The sequence below is a fragment of the Capronia epimyces genome (genome assembly GCF_000585565.1).
Source record: "Capronia epimyces CBS 606.96 chromosome Unknown aczIQ-supercont1.2, whole genome shotgun sequence".
In the NCBI taxonomy this organism is placed as follows: Eukaryota; Fungi; Ascomycota; class Eurotiomycetes; order Chaetothyriales; family Herpotrichiellaceae; genus Capronia; species Capronia epimyces.
The window spans coordinates 3,092,501-3,120,269 of NW_006912905.1; the positions used below are offsets into that span (position 1 = coordinate 3,092,501).

Genomic DNA, 27,769 nt, shown 5'->3' on the forward strand with positions numbered 1-27,769 from the left:
GATACATAATCGCGAAGATGGATCAAGCGCAATACGATGCAATCAAGGACAATTGGGCGGAGGTGGAGGATAGAGATGGTGTTAGACTCAGCTGGAATATAATACCATCGTCGCGCATGGTTGGCCTCCCCGGGAGTCGCATACGACTGGACTGACATCTAGCAGGAAGCGAATAGACTGGTGGTACCACTGAGTGCTATGCTCACGCCTCTCAAAGTGAGCCTTTCCAAAGCTTGGATGTAATTTTACTGATCCCTTCCCAGGAACTCAACAAACCACTCCTGAACTATGAGCCTGTCACTTGCAAGCCGCCTTGTCGAGCAGTGCTAAACCCATTTGCGAATGTGGATGTCCGGGCGAAGATATGGATCTGCCCTTTCTGTTTGCAGCGGAACCAACTACCTCGTCACTATGGCGATATCAGCGCAGAGAACGTCCCTCCGGAGATGCACAGCTTAAATACCACCGTGGAATACCAGCTTGCACGACCTGCGCCTGCCCCGCCGATCTTTGTCTATGTGGTCGATACCGCGATTGAGGAGGATGGCTTGCAAGCCTTAAGGGAGACATTGGTCATGAGTCTGTCATTGCTCCCAGCAAATGCTCTGGTTGGACTCGTTACATTTGGCACAAATGTTGCTGTTCACGAAATCGGATATACAGAGTGCCAGAAGTCATACGTGTTCCGAGGGAGCAAAGACTACGCCGCAAAGCAGGTCCAAGAGATGCTTGGGCTGGCAGCCCCAGGGTTGAGGCCCAATATCCCACCGCAGCAAGGGCGACCACCCCCACCGATAGGCCCAGCGGCTCGTTTTCTGCTCCCTGTCCAGCAGGCTGAATTTCAAATCACGAATGCCATCGAGCAATTGCAGAAAGACCCATGGCCCGTTGCGAATGATCGACGGCCGCTCAGATGCACCGGTGTCGCTTTGAACATTGCAGTTGGTTTGCTGGAAACTTCATTCCAGAACGCCGGAGCCAGAATCATGCTTTTTGCTGGAGGTCCGGCCACCGAAGGACCAGGTACGGTGGTTGGTCCCGAACTTCGCGAACCTATCCGCTCGCATCACGACATCGACCGCGATAACGTCAAGCACTTCAAGAAGGCCATCAAATTTTATGAGAACCTAGCAAAGCGTACTGCTCATAACGGCCATATCATCGATCTCTATGTTGGTTGCCTTGACCAAGTGGGCCTTCTGGAGATGAAGGGGTTGGCGAACTCCACAGGCGGCCACATGGTCCTGACGGACAGCTTCACTTCATCGCAATTCAAACAGTCATTTGTGCGAGTGTTCGACAAGGATGAGAATGACAATCTGCTCATGGGATTTAATGCATCCCTGGAAGTTATCACCACTAAGGAACTCAAGGTGACAGGCCTCATTGGCCACGCAGTATCCCAGAACAAGAAATCAAGCTCCGTCGGTGAGACAGAGTGTGGTATCGGTAATACTTCCTTATGGAAAATGTGCGGCATTGATCCTACATCCAGCTACGGCATCTATTTTGAGGTTGCCAACCAGGGAGGTCCAACGCCAGTGCAACAAGGTCCACAACGAGGGATGATGCAATTCTTGACATACTATCAGCACTCTTCTGGCCAGTATCACCTCCGTGTCACAACTGTAGCGCGAAATTTGAGTGGTCCAGCAGGGGACCCGGCCCTGGCGCAATCCTTTGATCAAGAGGCAGCTGCTGTGCTTATGGCCAGAATTGCAGTCTTCAAAGCGGACGTTGACGATGGTCCAGACGTCTTGCGTTGGGTCGACCGAATGCTTATTCGACTATGTTCGCGATTTGCAGACTACCGCAAGGACGATCCGACATCTTTCCGGCTCGACAAGAACTTCACCTTGTACCCTCAATTCATGTTTCACTTGCGCAGATCCCAATTCTTGCAAGTCTTCAACAACTCGCCGGACGAGACCGCATTCTATCGACATGTCCTCAATCATGAATATGTGGGCGACTCGTTGATCATGATACAACCAACTCTCGACTCCTATGGTCTGGAACACGAAGGAGGCCAACCAGTCCTGCTCGACTCGGCGTCTATCCAACCCCACACTATCCTTCTCCTCGATACATTCTTCCAGATTCTCATCTATCACGGCGAAACAATTGCCGAGTGGCGCAAAGCCGGTTACCAAGACCAAGAAGGCTATGAAAATCTCCGAGCATTGCTCGAGGCTCCGAAAGAAGATGCCCGAGACTTGGTCCAAGACCGGTTCCCCCTACCAAGATTCATTATCTGCGATGCTGGAGGTTCCCAAGCTCGTTTCCTTTTGTCGAAGTTGAACCCTTCCACCACCCACGCAACAGGGGGATATGGAGGAGTCTCTCAGACCGCGCAAACAATCTTCACTGATGATGTGTCGCTGCAGACTTTTATGGACCATCTTATGAAGTAAGTGTTTCCTGAGCACCACTGTGATTCGTGCTAACATTGTTTAGACTGGCGGTTTCTGGTTCAAGTTAGAAACGTACATGGTGGCCAAGCTTACCACGACCTATTGAAGAATGACGATGTGGCAAGCATTCAACGTGATGTGTATAGGCGTGATCGGGTCTGTTCAGATCCTCAAACGCCGGAGTTGGGACGTCTTCTAAAGGCGAGAGCCGAGACCGATTCCCTTGATCGGCACATTCAGTACAACTAGATATCTCGAGCAGAGTCTGAATGAAACGAGTCACTTAGCACCTGCCGTCCCTTATCCATCTCTGATTCAGGTAGCTGTTCGGATGCCCCTAATGCCCTCCAAAGCTGTACTGTGTAGGGAGTATGTAGTGATGATCATGCATCTGTAAGCGTCTCTGATCCGCCCTAGCTGCATTTTCCCCCAATCAGGATAAGCGCCGCATTTGTCGCACACTTTCAGTCTTGGCAGCTCGGAAAATGATTTTGGGCCCAACTCAAGTGCGAGCATCCACGCACGACCTTGGTCTTTTCCTCCAGTGTGCGACAATCCTCATCACCTCAAGAAAGACAGACTACCTTCCGCACTCGCCATGCGTAAGTATCGTCCTCTTGAGCAGCATCGGCTAGGCGGCTAATATGGTTATTGTGCAGCTCCCAAGCTCGATCCCAATGAGGTGAAGATCATGTAAGAGCACCCGAAATGCCTGCCTATTTTTGTCTGCAATTCAGCAACGTCTCCGAGACTGACAATCTGCTTCTAGCCACCTCCGCGCCACTGGCGGTGAGGTCGGATCCTCAGCAACCCTCGCTCCCAAAATCGGTCCCCTCGGTCTGTCGCCCAAGAAGGTCGGTGAAGACATTGCAAAGGCCACCGGCGACTGGGTACGTCTCTCCGCCTCCTATCCGATCTAGAACCTCTGTTCGCCTCGAATCGAGGCTGGTTTCAAGGGCAAGACCACCACTAACGCATTGAACAGAAAGGTCTGCGCGTGACAATCAAGCTCACCATCCAAAACCGACAAGCTGCCGTTTCGGTGGTGCCGTCGGCCTCTTCCCTCGTCATCCGCGCTCTCAAGGAACCACCTCGGGACCGAAAGAAGGAGAAGAACATCAAGCACAACAAGTCGATCCCCTTTGACGAGATCATCGACATTGCCAGGACCATGCGTGGCGCCAACAAGTCTCTGGCTCGCGAGTTGAAGGGTACGGTGTTGGAAATCCTGGGTACCGCCTTCAGTGTCGGCTGCCAGGTTGACGGACGTTCGCCCAAGGAGATCAGTGACGATATCAAGGAAGGCAATATCGAGGGTAAGTCTCGGCTGCCATCCTCGAGTTTCCACCGAGGTTTTCTCCGCACCTACTAACAGATGGCCATTCTAGTTCCCGAAGAATAGACTTCTATTTCACTGCTTCGCTATTGAGGCACGGCGTTCCTCGAAAATGAAAACAAAAATCTGAGTGTGATGATACCCATGATCATATTCCTCACAGGAAGAGGAAACAGACCTTCCACAATGAAATTTTCGAAACATTTGTTTCCTTAATCCGCCAGCAAGAATTCCGTCATCCATACCGTTTTGTGCCACTCCATGGATTGTCAGTCGCTAGGCGTGGTATGCAAGATTTCCAGCTTGGATCAACGTGCAATCTTCCTTGCAGACGATCTTGTCCCCTTCCCCTTCCCCTTCGCCCTTCCCACTCTCGAAACATTACTCCTTCTCTAGCATGAGACTGAGACCTTTGCCAACACTCTGGCCTTTATCCCTCCATCCGGAGCTATCCCAGGATATGGGCCTATTTTGGTGCAAAGAAGATCAATCTTCTGACACGTTACTCACCGCGGCATCCAGCCTCTCTTTTGAGGCAGTGGGTGCAGTGGTCCATCAAACCTGTGTCTACAATCTGTCACTCGTGAACTTTTCTGCCGGCTCATTCCCGCCGCACTTGGTTACTTTGCAGGCAGACCGCAAGAATTATGGAGATGTCTGAGGACAATGCGCGTAGACGTTCTGCTGCTCTGCCTTCTATGTTGATCCTGCAGTGGTGAAATCCTTCAGCGATGTAGGAGCAAGCTCAGGGGCCAGAACAGCTCCGTAGTCCACGTTTCCATCCATTTAATTCCATTGGTACCGTACAAACCTCATAATAATACGCCTTTTGTATATGATCTCGCTGCGTTCTGTTTTGCCGGGGTTGCCTTAAATACCAACCCCAGCGAGCGCAAGGACATGTATCTTTTCGACTTATAGGACCATTCTCCTTGCAACAACCCGAGAACAAGACATGCCATAAACATCAATCATTCATGGCCACAATTGCCTCGTTCATGCGGAAAGAACTCCAGAAATTACCAGGTGGAGGGCACTTTGGGAAAGTCTTTGGATGCTACTCCCAGATCTGCAAAGACGGCATCGTCACCTGAAGACATGTCAGAATGTGGCCAAGAGAGAGAAACCCTGCTGGAGAGCTCGTGCAGCCGCTTACCTTTGAGGTGCTTCACTCGGATTTCGTCCTCGCCTTCCAGCCTGTCCAGCTCATCTTCCGGAGGCGCCTTGCCCTCTCGTTCGTCTTTGGGCCTCTGCTCCGTGGCCGCGTCCCAATGGCCTCCGATGATCAGCACCTGTGTGTTGGGGTAGTCCAGATATTTGGGCTCCAGCGGCTTCCAGCGGAGATCTCGGAACTCATCCAGGAGCTCCTGCGGATACTCTGGGCCTTTTGGCAGATTGGTGTTGCTGGGCTGGGGTTTGCTGGGATTCTTCACACTCAGGATAAAGCTTCCGCGCTCCTGGAGACCGAGTTCCTTCTGGACTTCTCCGAGCTCGCCTGGGATGGTGATGATGTAGGCTAGATGCGACTCACGACCTGTCGAGGTGATTGCATAGACGCCCTCTGCCAGGGGAGTGGCTGGAGGCGAATGGCTCGTCCCCTGTGTCTTGGTGACGTAGTCCGAGCCGGCCAGGAACGAACCCTTGAGATCATGCAAGCTCGTCTTGGCTTTCTCGACAAAGGCCAGGAACCTGTCCCTGCCGCTTTGTGGAAGGACCTTCTTGGGCAGGGCCAGGAGTCGAGAGGTTGCCGCATCATCGATCGGGCCGTTTCCGAGTTTGGCATCGATCGGAAGTGGGTGCAGAACGACGTAAGTCCGGGCGACGTCGTTGACGTCTTGAGGATCATCGACGTTGACTCTGGCGCGGAAGAAGAAGTAGATGATGCCCTTTTCGAGGATGCTGGATGGAACATCATCGCCTTCTCGTCCATCGGCAATAACGGCGTTACCGTTAGCCTGACTCGGCTCTGAACTCTCCTCTTGCTTCGTTTCTTCTGTGTGAGTGGCTTCTTCTGCTCCGGTCTCTGCTTTGGTTTCTGGCTGGGCTTCTTCGGCATCAGGACCGGTTGTCTTGACGGCGTCTTCGACCTGCGGCTTGCTGTCTTCTTCTTTGGCTTCAACAGCATGGCCGTTCGCTTGTTCGGCCTTGGTTTCCTCTGGCTTGACCTGGTCCTTTTCCTCAACCTTTTCTTCCTTTTGCTTTTCAGGAGCCGGGTGATCATGCTGGCCACTGACAGCCTGATGTCAGCATGAACCTCTGTCAGGGGTAGATATACGGGGGCTTACTTCTGGATAGTCTCCTCTAGAGTCTTCTGCTCTGGCTCGGCTGCCTTCTTACCGCGCTTTGCGATCGGCGAAGAGCCTGTAGCCTCATTCTTTCGCTTCTTACTGGCGGGCGACGACTTCGGCTGCGACGGAGAGGAGGTCTGCGATTGAGCGGCAAGGCGCGCAGAAGAGCGTCTTCCTGTCATGGTGGACAGCCTGACGTTAACGCGACGGTGGGAAGAAATCCAAGGGAACAGAATAGCAATGCGCCGAAGTTGACGGGTGAGAATTGACGGTTAGGATGGGAACTCCAAGTTATTAAGGATGGCGCATGCTGGGTGGTGGTTCGGAGTTCCTTGGAGGTCGACGACAGTCTACAGTCTACTCGTACACTACTCCGTGCATGCCGGGGTGTTCGGTCAAGCTACTCCACAGTTCGCGAGCTGCGGCACCATGATGTAAGAAGGGAAAGTCCCGGACTGGATCAGCAGATGGCGCGAAGCGTTGCACAAAGATTGGATGCTGGTGGTGTGCCGATGCTAGTCAGGAACTTTAGACCTCGGGCCTCCAACGAAAAGAAGCGTCCATGGCTATTGGCTGGCCCCGCGCTGAGCCAGTACATCTGGGGCTGCCATTTGTGAACACTAAATGTATCCTGACCGGAGTAGGTAATAACCAAATGCACAAAAGTTCCCTATTTACCAGAGGTATCCGCGTGTCCAAACATCCCTAATTATCAGGCAGGCCGGCCCTGAGTATCCTAGCCCATGTCCATAGCGTTGAAGCGGTCGTCATCTTCAGCTACTGGGGTCGATGCTGTCTCCGGTGTGCCTGAGTTAGAAGACAGGATCGTGGCTTCGTGCTCGTCCGTCTTGTCCGAGCTGTCGGACCATGCCGCCGTCGCCTGCTTCTTCATCAGCAGGTGCGCCATGCTCTGCTTGCTGCTTTTCTTCTTTCTCCGCTTGAGTGGAGGCTGCTCAGTCCTCGTGTCCACCAACTCCGACACTTCGAGTACAGTACGCTTGCCCGGGGGATTGGGATTGGGATGGTCAGCCACCATATCCCTCGACCTGCGTTTGTGTGCCCCTTCACTGGCGTCCCGACTAGATGGACTAGGAACATGGGGATGACAGGATAGTCTCCGGAGGTTACCAGCCAACTCGTCATCAGTGTCGGGCCACACTTTCCACAGAGTCTTGTGGTCCTCGAAATCCGAGTCGGGTTCCTCGTACTGATCAGGGAGGAGAACCTCGATATCCCCATCGTAGCCCATGTCGTCTGGTGTTAACTCTTCGATGGACAATCGATTGCTGGATACCCGACGGGGCCGCTTTTCCATCTTTGCCTTGTGTACGGCCATCATAGAAAAGCCGGGCAGGAAGCTAGCCTTTCGCATCGACGGAAGAGCTGTGGGCCGTCCTGTTTCTAGGCCTCTCAAGCTCGTCCAGCCGTGTGCCAGACATGAGGCCCAGGTCGCAAGGGGAAAAGTGTCTGACCAGCCTGCTGGCAATCTCACAGAGGCGTCGGCTCGAGGTGAAGACCGAGCTGATGCGGCTTATCCGAAGGTCGTTTGCTGTTTCATACCAAAGGGTAAGGGTTCGAGCTTCGAGTAGACGTCAATAGAGACCTGCCCGTGGATCCTGCCAGACAGTCGCAGCTCACAATACGAATACAGTGGGCCATGATGGTACAAACATTATGGTATGATGAAGACGATGATGATAGTTCACAGAATAAAACGATCAGTGGCGAGTTCCACTCTCAGCCTCGCTATTAGTTGCCCGTAGACTGTAGTTCCAATTGCTTCCAGTGGCTGCTGGTCACTGTGCCAAGAGATATCGCACGTGCGCGGAAGAACAGTTCTTCCTTTCCGTGAATAATCACTGGTACGGTGGTGTCGTACAAATGCTTAGTCACTACCAAAGTTGATTGATGGTGATTGGTTCACTAGGTGCCCTCGTCGGTCATTCGGGATTTTATGTTAACTTGTTAACTCCTTTTCGTACAACTCCCAACCCACAACCTCCATTGATATCCATACCTATAGTACCACCTATTCCTATGCCGTTGGTGTTTCGCACAACGAAAACTATTAGGGGGCCCTTGACTGTGACCGCTATGACCCAGTCCCGCAGTTATGGGCCCTCACGGTTGTACGATGGACGCCTTGAAACCGTGATAGAAAGACTTGACTGCAAGGGCGTATAGCCATGGTGCTTTGTACGATGCAAAACGCTGTCAATGTTCGGAGATACGCCGTTCGGAAGATCGACCTACTGTAATGGTACAGAGTACGGGTATATCTAGGGAGCGGTACCCAAATCCCGGGCCAGACCTGTGCGCAGATTTCGTAGCACACCATCTTGAGAGCATCCGACAGAGATTGGCAAGCGAGGGCAAGACATGGCCGTCCACCCAGCCGCAGGACCTCCTGGTGAGAACGATGCGTCCAATGAAACAACGGCAGCGAGCTCCTCCACCACCAGTATCGTGAAGATGGGCATGGACAAAGATCTGGAAAAGGGCCCAGGACTTGCCGAGCAGCAGGCATCTCAATACCCGGTGCACCCTTCCTCTGCCGGCGAACCAGAGAAGCGGGTTGACACTGGTGAAGACGGTGGAGATGGACTGGCCATCAACCCTCCGCCCATCAATCCCATGGATCCTTCCCAGTTTCCAGACGGAGGGCTGAAGGCATGGACCGTGGTGTTTGGGGCAGGATGCGCCATTGGGGCCAGTTTCGGCTGGATCAACTGTCAGTCTTCCAAGTCGCCCCCTCTCTTGAGTCCAGCCTCGCCCGGCAAAGAATGACCATCTTTTCTGACGACCACACTTTGTTCCAGGCATTGGCGTCTTCCAAGAATACTACGAAACCCACCAGCTCAGAGCATACTCGTCGCAGGAGGTGGCATGGATTCCCAGCCTGGAAGCATTCATGATGTTCGGGGGCGGACTGTGGATTGGCAGAATCTACGGTGTGTGTTGCGGCCCTGTTTGCGTTGGCATCCCCTCCACCAAGAAGCAGACAGTCCTCTCTCTTCTCGATTAAATTGGCCGCACCATGTTGCTGACATACCTTTCCCCAGACAACTACGGCCCGCGGTACATCTTGCTCGCCGGGACGTTCTTCCACGTCTTTGGACTCATGATGGCCTCCATCTCGACGAAATACTACCAATTCCTTCTCGCCCAGGGCGTTTGCAGCGCCCTCGGTGCCTCAATGATCTTCTACCCGTCCTTGTCCGCCGTGGTGTCGTGGTTCCTCAAGCGGCGCGCTCTGGCCATGGGCGCCGCTGCCTCAGGCTCCTCGCTCGGAGGCGTCATCTTCCCCATCATGGTCGAGAGGCTGATGCCTGAAGTCGGCTTCGGTTGGACCATGCGCATCTGCGCCTTTCTGATCCTGGCACTTATGATCGTTGCCAACCTGACCATCGTCAGTCGGATAGCGCCTCATCCGAAACCGGTCCGGCCCAAGGATTTCGTCGTGCCTTTCAAGGAGGTTTCGTTTGCCTTGTTGGCCCTGGGCAGCTTCTTGTCCTTCTTGGGTACGTGTGTTTGTTTTTTACCTTTCGTTTCGCTTCGTTTACCCCCTCCCTCCCATCCCCTCCCATCCATCCAGACAATCCTTAATCATCGCACCGAACATGAAGCGTGGATGGGATGGGATGGGATGATGCCTATGTGAGAACTACATGCACTACTCCAACAGGGCTGACCTTTGTTTCATGTCCGTTCGAACTTTTTAGGGCTCTTCCTCCCCTTCACATTCATCATCTTGGCCGGGCGGGCGCACCACGTGCCCCCCAATCTGGCCAAATACCTCGTGTCCATCCTCAACGGGGCCAGCACCTTCGGCCGCACCATCCCGCCCTTCTACGCCGACCGAGTGGGCAAGTTCAGCGTCTTTCTCGCCATGACGCTGCTGTCCGCCCTGATCACCCTGTGCCTGTGGGTCCCGGGCTCCGGCACCGCCGCCACCGTCGTGTTTGCCGTCATCTACGGCTTCAGCTCCGGCGCCGTCGTCAGCCTCCTACCCGCCCTGATCGCCCAAATCTCGCATATCCACCAGATCGGCGTGCGCTCCGGCGCCCTCTTCAGCGTCGTCGCCGTCGCCGTCCTGGTCGGCAGCCCCATCGGCGGCCAGCTGATCACCAACTCAGGCTTCCGCAGTATGCAGGGCTTCAGTGGCGCCCTGATGGCCGCGGGCTTTTGTGTCTATTTCATCCTCTGGGCTAGGTTGGGTGGCTTGAAGGGGAAAAAGATTTAGCTTTATTAGAATATTCCGCTGATGCCGCCTATATACTACTAGACCTAGACGTACATGGCATTTCCTTTGCTATGTCGAAAATTGGCATGTGGGCTGCTTGTGGCTGGCCCTTACGGTAAAACATGTATACAAGTGGGTTGGGAAACACGCAGCGACACTCTGCGTCCTGGATTGAATACTATCTCCAATCTCATCTCGACTGACACATGGCACAGTGCCGGCCCCGTGGCAGCCTGCAGGAACACCAAAGAGGAATATAGACAATAACCAGAATAACAACCACAACAACAGTCAGAGTCCACAACCTCGCTATGCTGCGCGCAAGCTGGTATCAGGACTGCTGGCTCTTGCCGGGTGATCTTGGTACGTCTCGAATTCAACTTCTACCAGCCTGCTGGCACGGAACAGACTTAGTGTCCCCTGAGAAGTGGTGGACATCAAACTTCTAGTTTCAGCTGTCCTCCTCCTCCTCGTCAATCAGAAACTCGACAAACGGATCCAATTCAATCCATTTGAACATCGGGCCCCATTTCGCACGGAACTCCTTTCGCTTGTAAAGGCTACTGGTGTTGAGTCTAAAACTGACCAACTCAACCGCCCAGCCTTTTTCCAATGCACGCTCGACCATCCGCAAAAATCCGCCAGAGTACTCTGCCTCTGCGGCATCACCTGTGGCGAGGACAATGGTGCTCGGTTTTTCCGCGTCGATCAGCGACTCCAGGATCTTCAGGTGCAGAATTTCGTCCACAGCCTGCTCGACCCATTTCTCCGCCGCCGGGGTGTTGGTATTGGGGAAAGTCGTGTTCGTTTCAGAACCACTCGTCTCCCCTGCAGAACGGTACTTCTTCTGCCGCGGCGTCAGCTCTTTGGCTTTGTGCACGCGTTCAAGAATGTTGGTTTCGAAGCCAATCGATTTGGCTTGTCGAATGGCGGCGTATTTGTCGGATCCGACAAGGACGCGCTTGGCGGCTGGCCGGCCTCGTTCGAGAACAAGTGAAAAATTGTGGAATGACAGTGGGACACGCTTGAGTCGTGTCTCCCGTGCCATGCCACGAGCTAGTTTCAAACAGTCGTGAAAGCCAATGGATATGTTCGAGATGTCGACAAATACATGGATCCCAATCTTGGATACATTCAGAGGGGTAAATGCAGGCTCCAGCAATCCAGAGTTCTTCAAATACCTCTTCTCCTCGGGATATTGACGCGTCAGTGCCGTTATGAGAGCCTGTTTCCTCGCCCTCGGAGACAATCCATCACGAGGAGCAAATCCTATGCGGTGTGATGGTGAGGGAACACCAGGAGCAGTCCACAGAAACGGGTTGGAAACAGGCCAGTCCCGCTTCGGAGTCCTCAGTCCTGACTTGGGCGGCGAGGGCGAAGTTGGTGGAGAGTAAGCATCACGAATAGTTGGCCTATGTCGACCAACAATGTCATCGATAACCGCACGTCGGTCCGGAGACCTGCGCAGGGATTCAAGCTCTTCACCAGACTCAGGGTCGGTAGTATCGGATATGGATTTTTGTTCTGATTGGGCAGGAGGCTTTTCTGCTCTCTCCTTAGCTCTTGCTCTCCTTTCTGCTCGCTTTTTGTTGCGAATGTAGGCTGCGGTGGCTTTGGCGGGTTCGACATTGTCTTCTAAGTCAGCCCCGTCGACTTCATCTCGCCAGCGAACCCCTTTGCTCAGATGGTTAAGCTCAACCTCGGCCACAGGCTCATCGTTGACTTCGTACTTGATCAATTCCGAGTCCCGCTGGTCATCTGGTGTATCGACCGAACCGAGAAAGTCAAAAAGAATTGAGAAGTCTCCGAGGGAGTGGTCGACTCTTTCATCAGCTGCATCATGGTGGGAAGGAGGCGCAACGAGCTCTCGAGCGGAGGACGGGTCGTACTTGGGTAGACTGAGGGTCTGGAGGAGATTGATCGCGGAATTGAGATCCCATAGAGGGGGGTATTGGTCGTCTGGCATGTGAACTTCAGAGAGAGGCGTCCTCTCGCGATGTCGGATAGGTAGCGACTACAGAGGGGTAATTGTGTATAGACGAGAGGACAGGAAGTGTTGTCGTCTCATATCTTCGGTAGCTGGATACGTTCCAGGGTTGGTAGTGGCAGGAAGGAATGGATCTGTCTTGGGTTACACATGGAATAATTATAGCAAATCGTGATAGACAGTAGGTGGTAAGTGGTAAGTGGTAGTTGGTAAGTGGCTGTGTGTGATGATTCACAGCGAAACACTGTGAACGGCAAGTCGGAGATGCAAGAGTCATTCGGCACGGCTTAGCCCCCAGATTAGCGCTAGAGAGTTTAGTGAGCGTCCTAGACCTAACCAGGATGTTTGTCTCCATTTGTGCTGTGTGTCGCGCCGCTTTTGTAAACATCTTTTCACGACAACAACACCAGCACTAGGAACCTCTGCTCTCAATGCTCTCCCTAGTCTGCAAAGGCTGGTTTGAGAAGTCCTCGAGCCTATATATTGCCTTCTGCTGACCATCAAGCCCCTTGAATTTGAATATTCATACCACTATCGCTCTGAGTTGTCGTCCCAGAGAGAAGAAGCCTTAGACTTGTTCATCCAGGGCATATTGGCTTTCGATGAGTCTGCCAACGCACCTGTTTGCACCTTCTATATTTGTTCTTTGGGCAAGGTATTGAGACGTCTGAGAATTTTGTCGAACCGGCCAAATGGCCTCGCTCAGCTGTCCGGACTGCTGCCTGACGCCCATGGATTGATGACCACTGTCCAACCGCTCCCCAAAGGGCAGACCGTTCCGATGTGTCCAAAGAAGAGCAGACTCTTCAACGGTAAGCAAAGCAGAAGATTCACAGTACGTGGCCCATCTGCGACCCAAGAAAAAATGAATAGACAGACTCCAACGATGAGCAGGTACAAAGCAGATTCCTTTTTCCAGCACGGTTTGATTTCTGTTGGGTATGATAACCAAGTATATAGGAGCCAATTCACAACTGGACACTCTGGCCGTGAAAGACGATGATGATATTCATTCACCTCAAACCCCTTGCCAATATATGTTGAGGCTTGTTGGTGAATGCACTCTTCGATCGAAAGCTCGATCGTCGACATTGACAGTCAGCCATTCCCGCCCATCCCAACTAGCATCTCAACCCTACTAGTCGTCGACTGGTTGTACCTCCAGGGGGCGCCACGGTCTTTAAAGGCCATGTCCACTCGCTCTGTTCATTGCACATGTCGTCTGGCTCAAGGCACATGTCGTCTCGCTCAAGGCACATGTCGTTGACGACAATGCGGCAGAGGGCGGCTAGTGTCTCTCCTTGGCTGTCTTCGCTGCCACGCGGCTTAGCATGAGCACAATCATTCATCTCACGCCGACCTCATCATTCTCAATCGTCTCAACCTTCTCGCGGATCTCAAAGACATTGAACAGGAAATCGAAGTAACCATGGCTTCCAACCTCCTCACGGATCTCAAGGACACCGAACAGAAGACCGAAGCACCCATGGCTTCCAACCTTGTCGCGGATCTCAAAGACATTGAACAGGAAATCGAAGCAACCATGGCTTCCAACCTCCTCACGGATCTCAAGGACACTGAACAGCAGACCGAAGCACCCATGGCTTCCAACCTTCTCGTGGATCTCAAAGACACTGAAGAGAAAGTCGAAGCAACCATGACTTCCCATCCTTACGCTTTAGACGAATTCAAAGATCGTGCGAGCATCTCCTTCCACATCCCTTTAAAGGTATGTCCCGGCAAGGAGCATGATCAAAGACAAAGGCTGACACTGTGGCCACAGATCATGGGAACTATAGCCATGGAGGGTGGCCGGCCAGCCATCACCGAAAAGACATCAGCATTCGAGAATCTCCCCTTGGAAGTCCACACTGGCATTATCAGAGTGCTCAAGCACGTCGATGCAGCTATCCTAGCCCTCACCAGCAAAACCATGGCTGCAATTGTGCTGGGCGATCCAGACTTCTCCAACATCGCCGATTGGGAAGAAATGGGTCATTTGAAGTTGCACCACGGACCATTCTTCGAAATGCTTTATGGCACGGATCTGCTCCGCCCTCTCATCCCATGCCACATCATCCCATGCCCCCTCTATGCTCGGCAGATGTGGATTTGGAGCGCTCGGGTCAAAACCCGTGCCTGGATAGCCAGACAGGCCGAGCGACAAATTGCAAAGGCTAGCCAGGGAAAGGCGAGCGAATAGCAAGAAAGGGGACGACGAAGGATGCCGAATGATGGCGGTTGACACTCACATTCAACAACAACGACAGAGACAATGGAACAATAATGGCCACGAATGGTCATTAACAGCTAGCTGAGGATTGGAAGATTTCTGAGAGCGGAATTGGAGCTGCTTCGTTGGAAAGACGTGACTATTGTGGCTAATTAGCAAGGCTGCTGATTGGAAGGTTGCTGAAAATTGCAGGATTGCTGAAAATTGCAAGATTGCTGAGACCAGAATTGGGGAGGAAGATTGCTGAGAGCTGAATTGGAGCTCCTTCGTTAGAAAGGCATGGCCAATGTGGCTGGCTGGCTGGTTGGCAAGGCTGAGGCTGGGAGAAGTAGGCGAGGCTCACTGAGGTGGAGGTGAAAGCCGAAGCCGGAGCAGAAGCAGAAATCAATCACGAAATAATGAGCTCATGTTCGGCTTTCCGAGGTACCACCAGTACCACTGTAAACTTGCCGTAAGGAAGCTCGACGAGCAGTGATTCGTCAGTGGACCACATCTCCAAGGGGCGTCGATCTCGGAAGTCGTCGCAAGTCTGTAGCCCCTTAGCCTCGGCTACGAGAACCGGAAGCAGAGAAGGCCACGACAGGTTTCCAAGATACACTGTACAATGTACATACCTGGTACCTTAGGTACAGAGATACACCCTACATACCTGGTACCTACAGAGATACACCGTACAGACCTGGTACCTACAGAGTATGCCCTATGGAGTGGATGCTTGAGCAACTCATGCAGGGAAGCCTTACCGAGTACGAATCCTCTGTACGGAGTCATAGTCATAGTCAATTATTGGAAGGATGGGTGGCTTAGGCCGTGTCCCTGGATGCCTTCTAGTGCTGTGCCTTACCCCTCTCGAATGCCTCAGGCGCACAGCACACATTAGATACTGATAGTAGAACTAGACAGCCACCTCTCAGGAGTCATCAGGATGCCAGATGCCATTGTGTGCGGGGGACGGAATCTCGCGCAGGGAAATGCACAAAGCCTCGGGGATGATGACGGCAATCTCGGAAACGCCTCTCGCGTCATGTTATCACCGTGAGCGTCTCGACAGACGAATCTCGAGCCATGCTGCTCGTCGTTCTCGTAAAAGATTTGGGATATTCTCCGCAGCGGAGCAACGGTTGGGCGGTGCCAGCGTGCGGGGCCTCCACGACTTCGACTTCGATCTCGGCAGTGCAGCCCCTCAAACTCCCACATACGCCGTCTCAGGGCCTGATTATCAACACTACTACAGGTACGCGCCCCCGACCTCTCCCCTACTCCTCCTACTCCTCCTCCTCCTCTCTGACTTCTACCCATCATTCTCACTGCTGCCCGGTTCCAGACCGCAGACCGCAGACCCCAGTTCCCAGTTCGTCATGGCTGGTATTCAAGGACAACTCGAGCGTGGTGCCGTCCCCAACCATATCTCTAATGTCTGTCCCAAAGGAACCAAGCTACATGTCCTGGAGGTTGGGTGGCTGGAATGCGACGAGGCGTTCGTGACGCGAGGCGGAAACACCAGCCTGAAGAGCAACGAGACCAAATCATTCGTCAACAAGCGCAGGGAGCTGCCCATGTATTGTATCCTGATCGAGCACCCCCATGAAGGTCTGATTCTGTGGGAGACGGGTTGCGGGAAAGACTATCCCGAGGTCTGGGGCCCCGCCCTGAGCGATGTTTTTGCTCGCGTAAGATATGAACCCAGACATGAGCTGAAAGCTGCGGTCGAAGCTACGGGGAACAAGCTCGAGGACATCAAGAAGATCATTATCGGCCATCTGCACCTCGACCATGCTGGCGGGTTGGACATGTTCCTGGATCGGAAAGATGTCGAGATTTGGGTGCACGACAAAGAGCTCAAAGCCGCATTCTGGTCCGTTGCAACCGGGGCTGATGCCGGTGTCTACCTTGAGCATTACCTGAAGTTGAGCTTGTAAGTGTCCCTGGGAAAGACAAATGACCTCCTCTGATCTCTGGCAGTAACTGGAAGACCTTCGATGACCGGACAATCGACTTCTGCCAGGGCATCACACTGCATCACTTGCCAGGCCATACTGATGGTAAGCTGATCACAAGGACTTTCTAATCCAAGCCAGATCTGACTTTGCGCCGTAGGTTTGATCGGAATGCAGATCAACCTGCCCGACAGCGGCACCTTCCTCTTCATCAGTGACCATTGCCACGTTATCGAAAATGTAAGTGTATTGTAACCCTTGGCTTTCTTGATGTTGACCGTTATATCCTAGTGGCGCGACGGTATTCCTCAGGGCTGGCTGGCGCGAGACCATCCCGCCTGGTTCCAGAGTACGCAGCGGCTTAAGCAATTGGAGAGGACGACCAGAGGGCAGGTGATCCCAGGACATGACAAGGAAACGTTCCTCAACCTTATCAAGGACGGCACTGTCTATACCTGACAGAAGAGTTGTGTGGGCTTGTGGCCACTCCGGTATGAGGTGTACAGTATGAGGCGACGTCCAGTCTGTTGATGCTAATCGGCTAGTTGACTGTCGCCTCTGGAAACGAGGTCAAATCAATGGTCTGAACCTTCGAGTAATTGATTTTCGGCCACAAGAATAGTGATAGCTTCTCTTCGTGGCAAAGTGTTACCAGAGTCAATTTGTCCACAGATTGCAGCCGTTGACATAGGTTTCAGCCTAATTAGGGGATGTTTCAGAATCGAGCCATGGCGGTGGTACACAACTTGAAGAAGATCGGTCGTTAGCCACTTGGCGACTCTTGTTCTGCCATGAACCACTGAGAAGAGGTGAGAGTGGACTCGACCATCTCAGGGCTCTCTTCAGAATGCTCCATTGCCGTGCTTTTATCCCTCTCCTTGGTTGTAAGAGAGAAACCGACAGACTTCCCGTTCCTGTTACTCAGCTTTTTCTCGACAAGGACATCTCCACTCCAAGGTCGACACCTGTAGACGAGCTCTCCACACCGCAGACATGACCAGCCACCGCCTTCCTCAGCCTCAATCTTAGTTGCTATGCATACAAAGCAGTAAAGGCAGCCGCACGGGAGGGTCTCATAAGGGTTGACGATATCAGTAGTTGCAGAACCAATTACACCGCCTCCCGCCCCCGTATTTGCTCCGAGGATTTCGGCTTCGGATGTCGAACTTGGGTTCTGATCTTGGTAACATATCGCGCACGTCCTTTCAGGAAGAAATGATAGCGGCCCGCTCTTGATCTTTTGGTCGTCATCCTCTGCTGATTCTGATCTCACTGCATCTTTGGCCTTCTTCCATGCCCTCGAAAGCCACTTGCGCCACCGATTTATTCCCACCAATGGGAGAAGAAACAGTAAAAATTCCGTAAAGGCATGCCACACCAGCTGACGATTGAGATATTCAAATGACACTTCTCGACTGACTTGATTAGACGGGGGCGCAAGTCTCAAGCGGAGGAGGCGGTCGGTGAGCGTCCGATAGCGCCCATTGACGAGGAAGACCAAAAATGAGCAGAACGCGGCGATCGAGTGGGTGGTTGAGATGAGAGAGGTGATTCGTATCAATCCCTGAGTCCGCTCTGAAGGAGAAGTGTAATCCCGCTCTTGATCGATAAGCCAGTCTTGCCACTTATCCCACCCATACCGCCCAAAGATCGTGATCAATCCGTATAGGCCTTTCTGCCACCTGGTCGGCTTCGGTAGTGCTATGCCGGGCTTCCGGGCATCGGTGTATCGGAGGTTCTGTAAGGTCGCCCCATAGGAGGCATCGTTATCCCATATGGAGAGCTTGAACAGGGCGGCTCTGAGGGCGAGCAGGATTTCTTGTGACCAGTCATCCTGCAGATGCGGTCCTAGATATCTGAGGGCATCTCCGACTTGTGTCTTCAAGAGCCGCAGGAGTTCCTCGTCGAGCAATTCGGCATCGACTTGGCCTACTCGAAATGCCGGTCTAGTTCCCTCGGACTCTAACAAAGTCGACCAAAACGAGGAGAGCCCCGGTCGAAAGGAATGGGCAAGTCGCGATAGCGAGGAAGGGGAACCCGTGACCTTCGCTTGTTGGTGACGTGCGCGGGCTTCTTGTCGTCTAGCGGCTTGCTGTGCTAATATCCGCTCTTGGGCAGCGGCAAAGCTGCTGGCTGGCATGGTACAGGCATAAGGAGAGTGGAAGATGGTGCGCAGGGCGAAAGTCGACAGTCCTAAAGATTTAAATGTAGTGGAAATTGCGAGCGGGCAGCCTGCGCAGCCGAGGCAGCATTTACGGAGTAGTGAGAGTTCGCTGTGGAAGTGAGCGTAGCAGTCTGACAGATGACTTTCACGCACGAAGGTCACTTGGAGGGAGGCATGATGGGGAATATTAACGTCAGACAGACGGATTTCGGCCTAGATAGATTGCTAACTGTCTAGCCGTGTTGTTTTAAAATCTGACTAGGCCGCTCACGGATATTGGCGCCGTTATTCCCGGCCAATTGGGGCTGCCCCTCGATTTGTTTCACCATCTGCCTGAAGAGTCTCAATTTTGAAAGACAATTGTTTGAACACCCGCGGCCTCACGTCGTGATCGTGCGTGCCTTTCTTCTTCATCTCTGCTCCTCTCCTCTTCGGTAACATGCTCAGATATCCTACCTAGCACTGTGTTCTACAGAAATGCCCTCCTTCACTGTCGAGGCGGAGGGCGAGACGAATCCGCTGACTAGAGGTCTGGTCATCTCTACCCTCACAAATGCTTCTCTACCCACGGCCCAGGCATTGAAGGTGGCCACTCAGCAGATCGGTAACTGGGAGAAGACACCCGGTTATTTTGCCCTTCTTCAAGATGTCTATGCCGACCTATCACTCAGCAATGAAGTCCGATTTCAAGCCATCATTCAACTCAAGAACGGTATTGACAAATACTGGCGCAAGACGTCTTTTAATGCCATAGACAAGAACGAAAAGGCGCAGATTCGGACAAAAGCGATCGAAGCCGGCGTCCGCGAGCCAGTTCCCGCTCTGGCATTGCAGAATGCACTGATGCTTGCTAAGATTGTCCGTTACGAGTTCCCCCACGATTGGCCTGATATTATCACCACCATCACTCAGTATCTCCGCGATGCCATTCAAGACCCTGCCACAGGCCAATATACCTCCAACATCCTCACAATCACTTTACAAATAATCAAGGAGCTCGCCTCCGGACGATTACAGCGGACAAAGAAAAGCCTGCAACAAGTATCTCTGGAGCTCCTCCAAGTTCTTGGCACCCTTTACATGAGTTTGGTAGCTCGAGCGGACTTAAGTTCGGCACACCCTGATCTCGCCAGTGCTCGCAACAGCCACTCTGCCCTCAAGACCTTGAGACGTCTCCTGGTCGTGGGGTTTGAAAGCCCGCACCGCGAGCAAGATGTTGCTCAATTCTGGATCCTCTTGCACGCACATCAGCAGACATTTTGGACAGCTTATAACCACAATCCTCCTGCCGAGGTGAAACCTATGCTGCTGAAGCATCTGCTACAATTTGCCAAACTCTATCTCGATATGGCTCGCAGTCATCCGGCCTCCTTTGTCTTGCTTGGCTGCATGGACATTCTCAATCATTCGTGGAGCATCATCAGCCAGAACGACGCCAAGTCGGCCCTGAATGGGAACTTCGACTGGGAGGTGTATCGCAATGGAGACATTAGTGACGCATCACCAAACGAAAAGCTTTCCCTCAAAGCGCTACTGCTATTTCGAGCATGCCTGAAGATGGTGTTCAACCCCGTCCAGACATTCAAGTACCAGACTATCCAGGACAAAGAAGACAGGAAAAATGCCGTCGACTATGTGAAAAATACCGTACTCACTGAAGTGTTTGTGGTCCAACTCATGGAGATTCTAGTGACCCAATACTTTGTCCTCCGGCCCTCCGACTTGAGAGACTGGGAACAAGAACCTGACGAGTGGGAAAGACGTGAAGAGGAAATCGCAGATGCGTGGGAATTCTCGATTCGGTCCTGTTCCGAGAAGCTATTTCTTGACCTTGTGATCAACTTCAAAGAGTTGCTCGTACCACGGTTACTCCAAGTTTTCTACGAATATGCAAATACCACGAACACCAACGTCCTGCTGAAGGACAGCTTGTACTCGGCGATCGGCATTGCAGCGGCGTGCCTAGAAGATGTCCTTGACTTCAACACGTTTCTGCGGACAACGTTAGTACCAGAAGTGCAACTGAACCACCCAAATTACAACATTCTGCGACGCCGCACAGCGATTTTGCTTGGTCAGTGGGTACCTATCAAACCAGAAATCCTCAACCGAGTCGCTGTTTACCAGATTTTCACCCATCTTCTGTCCAGTAATGAGCAGCTCAATGACCATGTTGTGCGCGTCACAGCGGGCCGACAGCTACGTCTCGTCCTCGAACCGTTCGAGTTCAAGTTCGCGGATTTCCAGCCATATGCTACACCACTGCTACAGAGTCTTATGTCTCTCATCGCTGAGACGGAATTATCAGAAACGAAAATGGCCCTTCTCGAGACAGTCAGAGTTGCCGTTACCAAGCTGGAGGGCCATATCGAACCATACGCGGGAGGCATCATGTCTATGCTGCCGCCACTTTGGGCCGAGTCTGGCGAAGAACACCTCATGAAACAGGCCATATTGACCATGCTTACAGCCATTGTCAACAGTCTTGCGCAGAGGAGTCTGTCGTACCATAATGCCATACTTCCGATTATCCACGACTCGATCCAACCAGGGTCAGAGGCCATCGTATACTTATTGGAGGAAGCGCTGGACCTCTGGGCGGCGATCTTGCAGCAGACACCAAGCAACGAAGCCTCGCCAGAACTCCTTGCCTTGTCACAATCACTGCTTCCACTGCTGGAATTGGGTAGTGATTTGCTGAGGCAGACATTTGAGATTGTCGAATCCTACACGATCCTGTCGCCCGCAACCGTGCTATCCCCAACCTTCCTTGGACCTCTTCTCGCATCAATGAAATCCCTTCTATCGATGCTTTCATCCAGTCGAGCACGGGACGCCTCTCTTGCGCCTCACGTGCTTGAGACTCTGCTTGCAGCAATATCCGTGAAGTCAGACCCTGCATTGGATCCGCAACAAGCGTTGACCCACCTTCTTGAATTGATGCTCAGTACCGGCTATCTCCCGACCCTTCTGGAGCTCCTGAAAGCAGCGTACGAGTATCATCAGAACCCGCGACCGAGCATCCGGCCCCCAGAAATCATCGGTCCTGGAGAGGCCAGCCTCTTCACGCTGCTTTCGCGCATAGCGCTTCTTTCTCCAGATAAACTCGTCCAAGCCGTCATCGCTGCCAACATCAATTCCACAGCCAGCTCCACCTCTTCATCTACAGCAGCCTCGCCGTCTCCTTTCCACTGGCTACTGACCGAATGGATGCAGCAGATCGATAGTATCGGCGACATTCTGCGCAAAAAACGCCAGGTCCTGGCACTGACCAATCTACTAACAGCAACAACCTCGCCCCTCCCAGAGTTGATGTACGACAACCTCCAGTCTTTGCTTACCATGTGGACCGATGTCGTCGTCGAGTTGCGCGAGGAAGCCGCTGAAGAAAGCGAGGGCGACTACCTTTGGCATAACAAGCCAGGCGAAGTTCCTGAGTGGCCGGACGCGACGCCCGAAGACGGGCGTAAGCGAGCGATCAGCAACCAAGACCCGGTCTACACCTTCAACATTCGCGAGTTCATCGGCGTGAGGCTGCGGCATGCTATGGAGCGAGCGGGCGGTCCTGCAGCATTTGAGCGCGACTGGCTCAGCCGCATAGATTCGGCCGTGCTGAAGGCATTTGTCGACCTGAAATTGTTGTGAGACTCACATGCTCCGAGTGTCTGGAGTGGTTGTGGCCCCGGCTTGGCTTGGCTTGTCTGGCATCGAACTGCGTACTTGGGGGGAAGGGAAGTACGTGGACGAAGCAGTTGCAGTTGGATCAGACACCGGCATGTGCAGGTGAATGAGATAGATAGAACCGCTCTTACTTGTAATAGGAGAACAGACAATCGGTCGAGTGTATCTACACAGAATACCAGTAGAGAGTCGGGTTTGGCGCGGCGAGCCAAATAAAACCACAAGACATTAAGAACTGGTTCATTCTCGACAAGGTTCCAATCAGGACAGGACTGTTGAGCGTTTGAAACATAGGCTAAGAAATTCAGATTCATTTCTATGACGAGTTCTTCATAGTCGGGGCCTTCTTCAAGCCGACATGATAGCGCATAAACAGGGTATCGATGAAATGGTCGTGTCTAATGCCTGGGGGCTTCGCGCGGGCAAATTCGTCCAAGGCATCCTGGGGCCGATAGCCCATGCGCTCGATGAGATAGCAGGCGATGAAGAAGCCGGTTCGATTATAGCCGTAGTGGCAATGGACGCCGATGGCCTTTTTGCCGTGGCCCTTTTCGCCACGCAGCCGGTCCACGAGCGCAATGAAGTCGGCGACCTCGACCAGGGTCGGCGGGACCTTGCTGACGGTGGGGAACTTGTGGTACTCGATGCCGCCGCGCTCGAGGGCGTTGGTGTCGTAGACCGGGCTGTCGTGCGAGATGTCGATGACGGCAAAGATCTGGTCGCGCCACTTGCGCACAAACACGGCCGGCGTGTGGTCTTCGTCCTGCTCGCGCAGCGTCTTGAGCGCGCGGAACATGCCGTCCGGGCCGATCGGGCCTGACACGGGCATCACTTTCTTCCATTTCTCGAGGTTCTTGACGTCCCATTTGCCGGATGTCGTCAGCTGTTGCAGCTGCCAGCCGAGCGAGAGTTGCGGCGACACGTAGCGCGCCAGGAAGTCTTCAATCAGGCCGGCCACGGTGCGGTACGTCGAGTGGTCGTACATCAAGGCGTGCGCCGCTGGTGCAGGCAGGATCGCCGTCTTCACAATGGCAGAGTGGTGGCTGGACATCTCGCTCGTCGACGGCTTTGTACCGTAGATGCTGTCACTGGCCGCGGGGTCGACGGTCGACGAGGAGCCTTCTGCTTCGTCTTCCCGTGCAGAGCTGGATCCAGATCCAGATGCAGCTACCGGTAATGTTTTGCCCTCCGGGGTTGCGTTGGCCCCGTGTTGCTTTGCCGGGGTTTGTAAGAACGAGACGATCTTGGTCACCTCGTCCGGTTTGGTGACTGTGTCTGATTCTCCAGCGATCAGGAACAGAGGCACCTGGATCTTCTCCCAGACCTCTTGACCCGGGAGCCCGCCGCGTGCGTTTCCGTGGGAATCGTATTGCGGCAGGCAGCCTAGCGCCGACCGCTTCCAGACGGGCGTCTTGTAGCTCCTGTTGAATGACAGCTGGAGACGCCGGAGATCTATTCCTGCAGCTTGCCCGGCCATTCTTTCCACGCTCCTAGAATGCAATCCTCCTCTCCGGTCCAACACTCGCAGAATATCAAGCACCGTGTCTGGAAGCGACAAGAAACGTCGAGCCGAGGCCGTCTCAGCCTGTGACGGCGGGGTGGCTTTCGGACAGAGAGCGGTCATCCCACCCACGGAAAAGGGAAGTGTTTTGTCTATGGACAATGTTGCGGCGATTGAGCAGCCCATGCTGTGTGCAATGAAAACCACGGTTTGATGTCCATGCGCGCGGCAGACTTGCTCTATGGCCGTCCGCCATAGAGACGAAGACGCCTCAAATGAATAGGCCCCATAGTCCCGAGGCGAGAAATCCGACAATCCATGGCCAGGTAGCTCTATGCCGAAGCATGGCGCAACGTTCACAAGACTGTTGAGTAGAGGGCCGAACTGTGGTAGCGATCCGCCCAATCCATGGATGAAAACTAGCAGAGGGAGATTTGCAATGGCTTGAAGCTTGTGGGCATGAGAGTGCGGACTATAGAATGTCCTGATTGCAGGATATTCGCCGTGTTCTGTCTTGTAGGATTGAAAGGTCGAATTCGCCTTTAGTAAAGGGGCATCGCTTTCTGAGACTCTCTGCTCATCCCTGGGCCTTTGGTCTGCAAAGAGGTAAGATCCAGTGAAATACAGGACTCCGACGCCCACTAACACGCCAATAGCGACAGACGCGGCCATGATTAGTACCTGGACTGGCCGTCCGGGCCTCCGGCACAGAGGAAGCCAGACAGCAGATGGGCCGATGGTGTTATTGCAATATGAGCAACATAGAACCTAAGCCGAGTCGTGGATTCGACAGACATACCGGCCGCCGTGTATCATGAAGCAGGATCCGAATCTTGAATGGCTGGTTCGAAACATGCAGACACATGGCCGGTGACTCGAGTTGACGAGTTGATGGCGTTGGGCAGTGGGAGCGGCAGAAGATCTTTAATCCGGCGTCCCCATCGCTTCGGCCGAGCAGACAAGCTGCAGGCGAATGAGTGATATTGAATTGATATTGAGCATTGCCAGTCCACATCTCCTCAGCTTTTCCCACACACCTTCTTGCCCTTGTCCCGCCGATGCTGGGGAGCAGTGGCAGCCTATGCAGCAACGATGGATGAGTCGGACTCTCCATTGCTTCCCGCGTTGGTGCCGTAACGGTTCGATTTTCGGCTTGCCTCGACAATCCTTTGCAGCCCCGGGGCGTAGCTTTCACCTGTGTAGTCCACGGTGGTACGACGACAATGCGCCGCTCCGCAAAGAGCTGAAAGACGCTGCAAAGGCCGCGAGAAAGACATCGGCCTCAGCGCCGTCTGAGAGCCCGGACATTCTGCCTGACTGGGAATTGACGGTCGGGATCGAGATCCACGCTCAGCTCAATGCGGCGCGCAAGCTATTTTCATGTATTTACTTGTTCTTCTTCCCGCTTCCTGGATCACTACTGACCATGAACAGCTGCCGACACGTACCCAACCGTGGAGCCAAATAGCCACATATCTGCGTTCGACATAGCCCTGCCTGGCAGTCTGCCTGTTTTTCAGCCCGCCGTCGTCCTGCCCGCCCTCCGCGCGGCAACCGCTTTGCAATGCACGATAATTACCAAGAGCACTTTCGATCGCAAACATTACTTTTACCATGACCAGCCTGCTGGGTATCAGATCACCCAATACTACAATCCTTTCGCCGTGGGTGGTTGCGTAGTCTTAACGGCTGAGGACGGACTTGAGGAAGGCCGCGAAGTCGTGGTCAAGATCAAGCAAGTACAATTGGAACAAGACACCGCTCGAAGCCAGGAAGAAGACGGCGCCACCACACTGATCGACTTCAACCGTTGCGGTCAGGCGTTGATCGAGATCATCTCGCTTCCGGACCTGCATTCTCCACGAGAAGCCGCGGCGTACGTTCGAAAGATCCAGTCAATACTTCATGCCATTGATGCTGTCACTACTGGTATGGAGCAGGGCGGGCTTCGCGCCGACGTCAATGTCTCCGTCCGACGCAGAGACGCCAGCCACGAAGGATTCACTTATGCCGGCGTGACTGGTCTGGGTCAGCGCACCGAGATCAAGAACCTGAGTGCCTTCAAGGGCATCGAGGATGCTATCAAGGCCGAGAGAGATCGCCAGATCCGAATTCTTGAAGCGGGTGGAGTAGTGGAGGGAGAAACTCGGGGCTGGTCGATGACCAGGCCCAATGAGACCCGTAGACTTCGCGGCAAAGAGGGCGAGATCGATTACAGGTATATGCCAGACGCCGACATTCCGCCGTTATATATCGGCCTCGATCTGATCAAATTCGTTCGGCAGACCTTGCCTCCCTTGCCTACAGAGCTGGCCAAGATGCTTGTCGAGGAATATGGGCTTTCAGCTACCGACGCAAGGACATTGGTGCTACTCGACGACGGCGACAGACTGATATATTTCCAAAAAGTCGTCGCGGAGTTGTCCAGCCTCGCCACGTATTCCGTGCCCCAACCTGATCTCGGAAAGATGGCAGCCAACTGGGTTTTGCATGAGCTAGGGTCTCTCCTGTCCACCGACGAAAGGCAATGGTCCGACAAGGCGGTCCCGTTCGACAAAATAGCCGAAATCATACACCGAGTGCGAGAGAAGCAGATTACAGGTGCTTCGGCCAAACTGATATTGAAATTGGTCTTTAACGGTGACAGTCGCCCTATCTCTCAGATTGTCAGGCAGGAAGAGCTGGCCTTCTCGGAAATGTCGGCTGAAGAGTACCAAGCCATCGCAAAGGAGATTGTCGAGAAATTCCCGAAACATGTGAAGGACATTGTTGAAAAGGGGAAGACGGGAAAGCTACAGTTTCTGATGGGCCAGATGATGCGACACCCACGCAAGGGTGACATGCGAGCACCCGAAGTCGAACAGGCTCTTCGACAGGTCATATTTGCGGGAAAATCATGAACATCCAACAAGACATGGAATTGACAGCAACCAACACTGTATAGAATTGACAGCAACCAACACTTAGAAGTGACAGCAAAGCAAGACACCCTTCGCAGTCCAGTATCTTTGATCTCGCTCGTGTGGTAGGGGCTTAGGGGCCTAGACGCCTCGTCCAGGTAAGGTACCTTAGGTACCTATCTATAAGTATGCCCTCGTGACAGATCATAGAATCCGCAGATACCTCATCATCTCTAGTTTAGGTAGTTTTCAAAGCCCGATCCGATCCGAATATGAATGAGATCAGGTCTACAGGCATGCATGCATACGAGTTCGGAGGTGTGTGTGACGTGCAGCAACTACCTTGGTCAACCAGTATAGAGATATCGTGCGTATAGAAATATCGTGCGTGCCATACATAGATAGAGTCAGGTTGTCCCTGTCCATGTCCCGGCTTGGATCAAAGACATGTACGGAGTATAGATAGGTAGGTAAGGTCCATACTGTTGATCCTTCTATATTACTTCTTTCTTTTCTCTCTCCATCATCGCTATCTCACTGCCGCACGTCGCCCGTCGTCGTCTGCAGACCAGAAGTTCCGTTCTCTATCTACCTAATTACTAGGTAGGTGCTAGGTACATCATGATTGTCTAGTAGATATCCGTACCCGTATCTGTATAGTGTTCTATAATCGATTATGAAAGGCATATTCTATATCCGTACTCTGATCTCTATATTATATATTATATATTACATTTTCTATACACCGGTCACGAAAGAAAGATATATACACACACACACACACACACACACACACACACACACATGCATGCTCACTTTTACTCTATACTCTATAATAGGTATAGGTCTTCTGCATCCTGCTTCTTACATCCTAAGTGCTAAGTTACAGTCACACCCCCGCACCCTTGGTTCATTTTCGATTCAGAACGTTCCAAGTCTGATCATATTGATCATGTGCCAAAATTAAGACCGATCCTTCAATTGAGGCCCTGCTAATCATGGTATTGAACATATCAAAAAGCAAAAAGTAAACGTCACACATCAAGACCAAGGCCGACTTTTCCACACATCCAATACTCCTTCTA

The 27,769-nt window shown here is 52.9% G+C and overlaps 12 protein-coding genes across 12 annotated transcripts; 7 read left to right on the forward strand and 5 right to left on the reverse strand.

The window, feature by feature from the left end:
- Positions 1–17: 17 nt before the first annotated feature.
- On the forward strand, positions 18–2,414 carry A1O3_02916 (protein transporter SEC23; the record flags this gene model as incomplete). The annotated part of the gene is made up of 3 exons (XM_007733056.1): positions 18–119; positions 166–216; positions 264–2,414. The coding sequence occupies 3 exons, from the start codon at positions 18–20 to the stop codon at positions 2,412–2,414; spliced, it is 2,304 nt and encodes a 767-aa protein (XP_007731246.1).
- A 598-nt stretch (positions 2,415–3,012) lies between these two features.
- A1O3_02917 (60S ribosomal protein L12) lies at positions 3,013–3,786 on the forward strand (the record flags this gene model as incomplete). Its single annotated transcript, XM_007733057.1, has 4 exons — positions 3,013–3,016; positions 3,074–3,107; positions 3,184–3,304; positions 3,400–3,786. 4 exons carry the CDS (start codon positions 3,013–3,015, stop codon positions 3,784–3,786), a joined length of 546 nt encoding a protein of 181 aa, XP_007731247.1.
- Positions 3,787–4,769: 983 nt separating this feature from the next.
- On the reverse strand, positions 4,770–6,220 carry A1O3_02918 (uncharacterized protein; the record flags this gene model as incomplete). Its single annotated transcript, XM_007733058.1, has 3 exons — positions 4,770–4,840; positions 4,907–5,979; positions 6,036–6,220. The coding sequence occupies 3 exons, from the start codon at positions 6,218–6,220 to the stop codon at positions 4,770–4,772; spliced, it is 1,329 nt and encodes a 442-aa protein (XP_007731248.1).
- Positions 6,221–6,774: 554 nt separating this feature from the next.
- Positions 6,775–7,353, reverse strand: A1O3_02919 (uncharacterized protein; the record flags this gene model as incomplete). The annotated part of the gene is made up of 1 exon (XM_007733059.1): positions 6,775–7,353. One exon carries the CDS (start codon positions 7,351–7,353, stop codon positions 6,775–6,777), a length of 579 nt encoding a protein of 192 aa, XP_007731249.1.
- A 1,064-nt stretch (positions 7,354–8,417) lies between these two features.
- Positions 8,418–10,281, forward strand: A1O3_02920 (uncharacterized protein; the record flags this gene model as incomplete). The annotated part of the gene is made up of 4 exons (XM_007733060.1): positions 8,418–8,769; positions 8,858–8,989; positions 9,101–9,559; positions 9,761–10,281. 4 exons carry the CDS (start codon positions 8,418–8,420, stop codon positions 10,279–10,281), a joined length of 1,464 nt encoding a protein of 487 aa, XP_007731250.1.
- Positions 10,282–10,732: 451 nt separating this feature from the next.
- Positions 10,733–12,247, reverse strand: A1O3_02921 (uncharacterized protein; the record flags this gene model as incomplete). Its single annotated transcript, XM_007733061.1, has 1 exon — positions 10,733–12,247. One exon carries the CDS (start codon positions 12,245–12,247, stop codon positions 10,733–10,735), a length of 1,515 nt encoding a protein of 504 aa, XP_007731251.1.
- Positions 12,248–13,697: 1,450 nt separating this feature from the next.
- A1O3_02922 (uncharacterized protein) lies at positions 13,698–14,471 on the forward strand (the record flags this gene model as incomplete). Its single annotated transcript, XM_007733062.1, has 2 exons — positions 13,698–13,997; positions 14,052–14,471. 2 exons carry the CDS (start codon positions 13,698–13,700, stop codon positions 14,469–14,471), a joined length of 720 nt encoding a protein of 239 aa, XP_007731252.1.
- A 1,388-nt stretch (positions 14,472–15,859) lies between these two features.
- On the forward strand, positions 15,860–16,897 carry A1O3_02923 (uncharacterized protein; the record flags this gene model as incomplete). The annotated part of the gene is made up of 4 exons (XM_007733063.1): positions 15,860–16,416; positions 16,464–16,543; positions 16,599–16,678; positions 16,730–16,897. The coding sequence occupies 4 exons, from the start codon at positions 15,860–15,862 to the stop codon at positions 16,895–16,897; spliced, it is 885 nt and encodes a 294-aa protein (XP_007731253.1).
- A 304-nt stretch (positions 16,898–17,201) lies between these two features.
- A1O3_02924 (uncharacterized protein) lies at positions 17,202–18,578 on the reverse strand (the record flags this gene model as incomplete). Its single annotated transcript, XM_007733064.1, has 1 exon — positions 17,202–18,578. The coding sequence occupies one exon, from the start codon at positions 18,576–18,578 to the stop codon at positions 17,202–17,204; it is 1,377 nt and encodes a 458-aa protein (XP_007731254.1).
- Positions 18,579–19,079: 501 nt separating this feature from the next.
- On the forward strand, positions 19,080–22,247 carry A1O3_02925 (uncharacterized protein; the record flags this gene model as incomplete). Its single annotated transcript, XM_007733065.1, has 1 exon — positions 19,080–22,247. The coding sequence occupies one exon, from the start codon at positions 19,080–19,082 to the stop codon at positions 22,245–22,247; it is 3,168 nt and encodes a 1,055-aa protein (XP_007731255.1).
- Positions 22,248–22,599: 352 nt separating this feature from the next.
- On the reverse strand, positions 22,600–24,456 carry A1O3_02926 (uncharacterized protein; the record flags this gene model as incomplete). Its single annotated transcript, XM_007733066.1, has 1 exon — positions 22,600–24,456. The coding sequence occupies one exon, from the start codon at positions 24,454–24,456 to the stop codon at positions 22,600–22,602; it is 1,857 nt and encodes a 618-aa protein (XP_007731256.1).
- A 420-nt stretch (positions 24,457–24,876) lies between these two features.
- Positions 24,877–26,684, forward strand: A1O3_02927 (aspartyl-tRNA(Asn)/glutamyl-tRNA (Gln) amidotransferase subunit B; the record flags this gene model as incomplete). Its single annotated transcript, XM_007733067.1, has 3 exons — positions 24,877–24,908; positions 24,988–25,166; positions 25,219–26,684. 3 exons carry the CDS (start codon positions 24,877–24,879, stop codon positions 26,682–26,684), a joined length of 1,677 nt encoding a protein of 558 aa, XP_007731257.1.
- Positions 26,685–27,769: the final 1,085 nt, after the last annotated feature.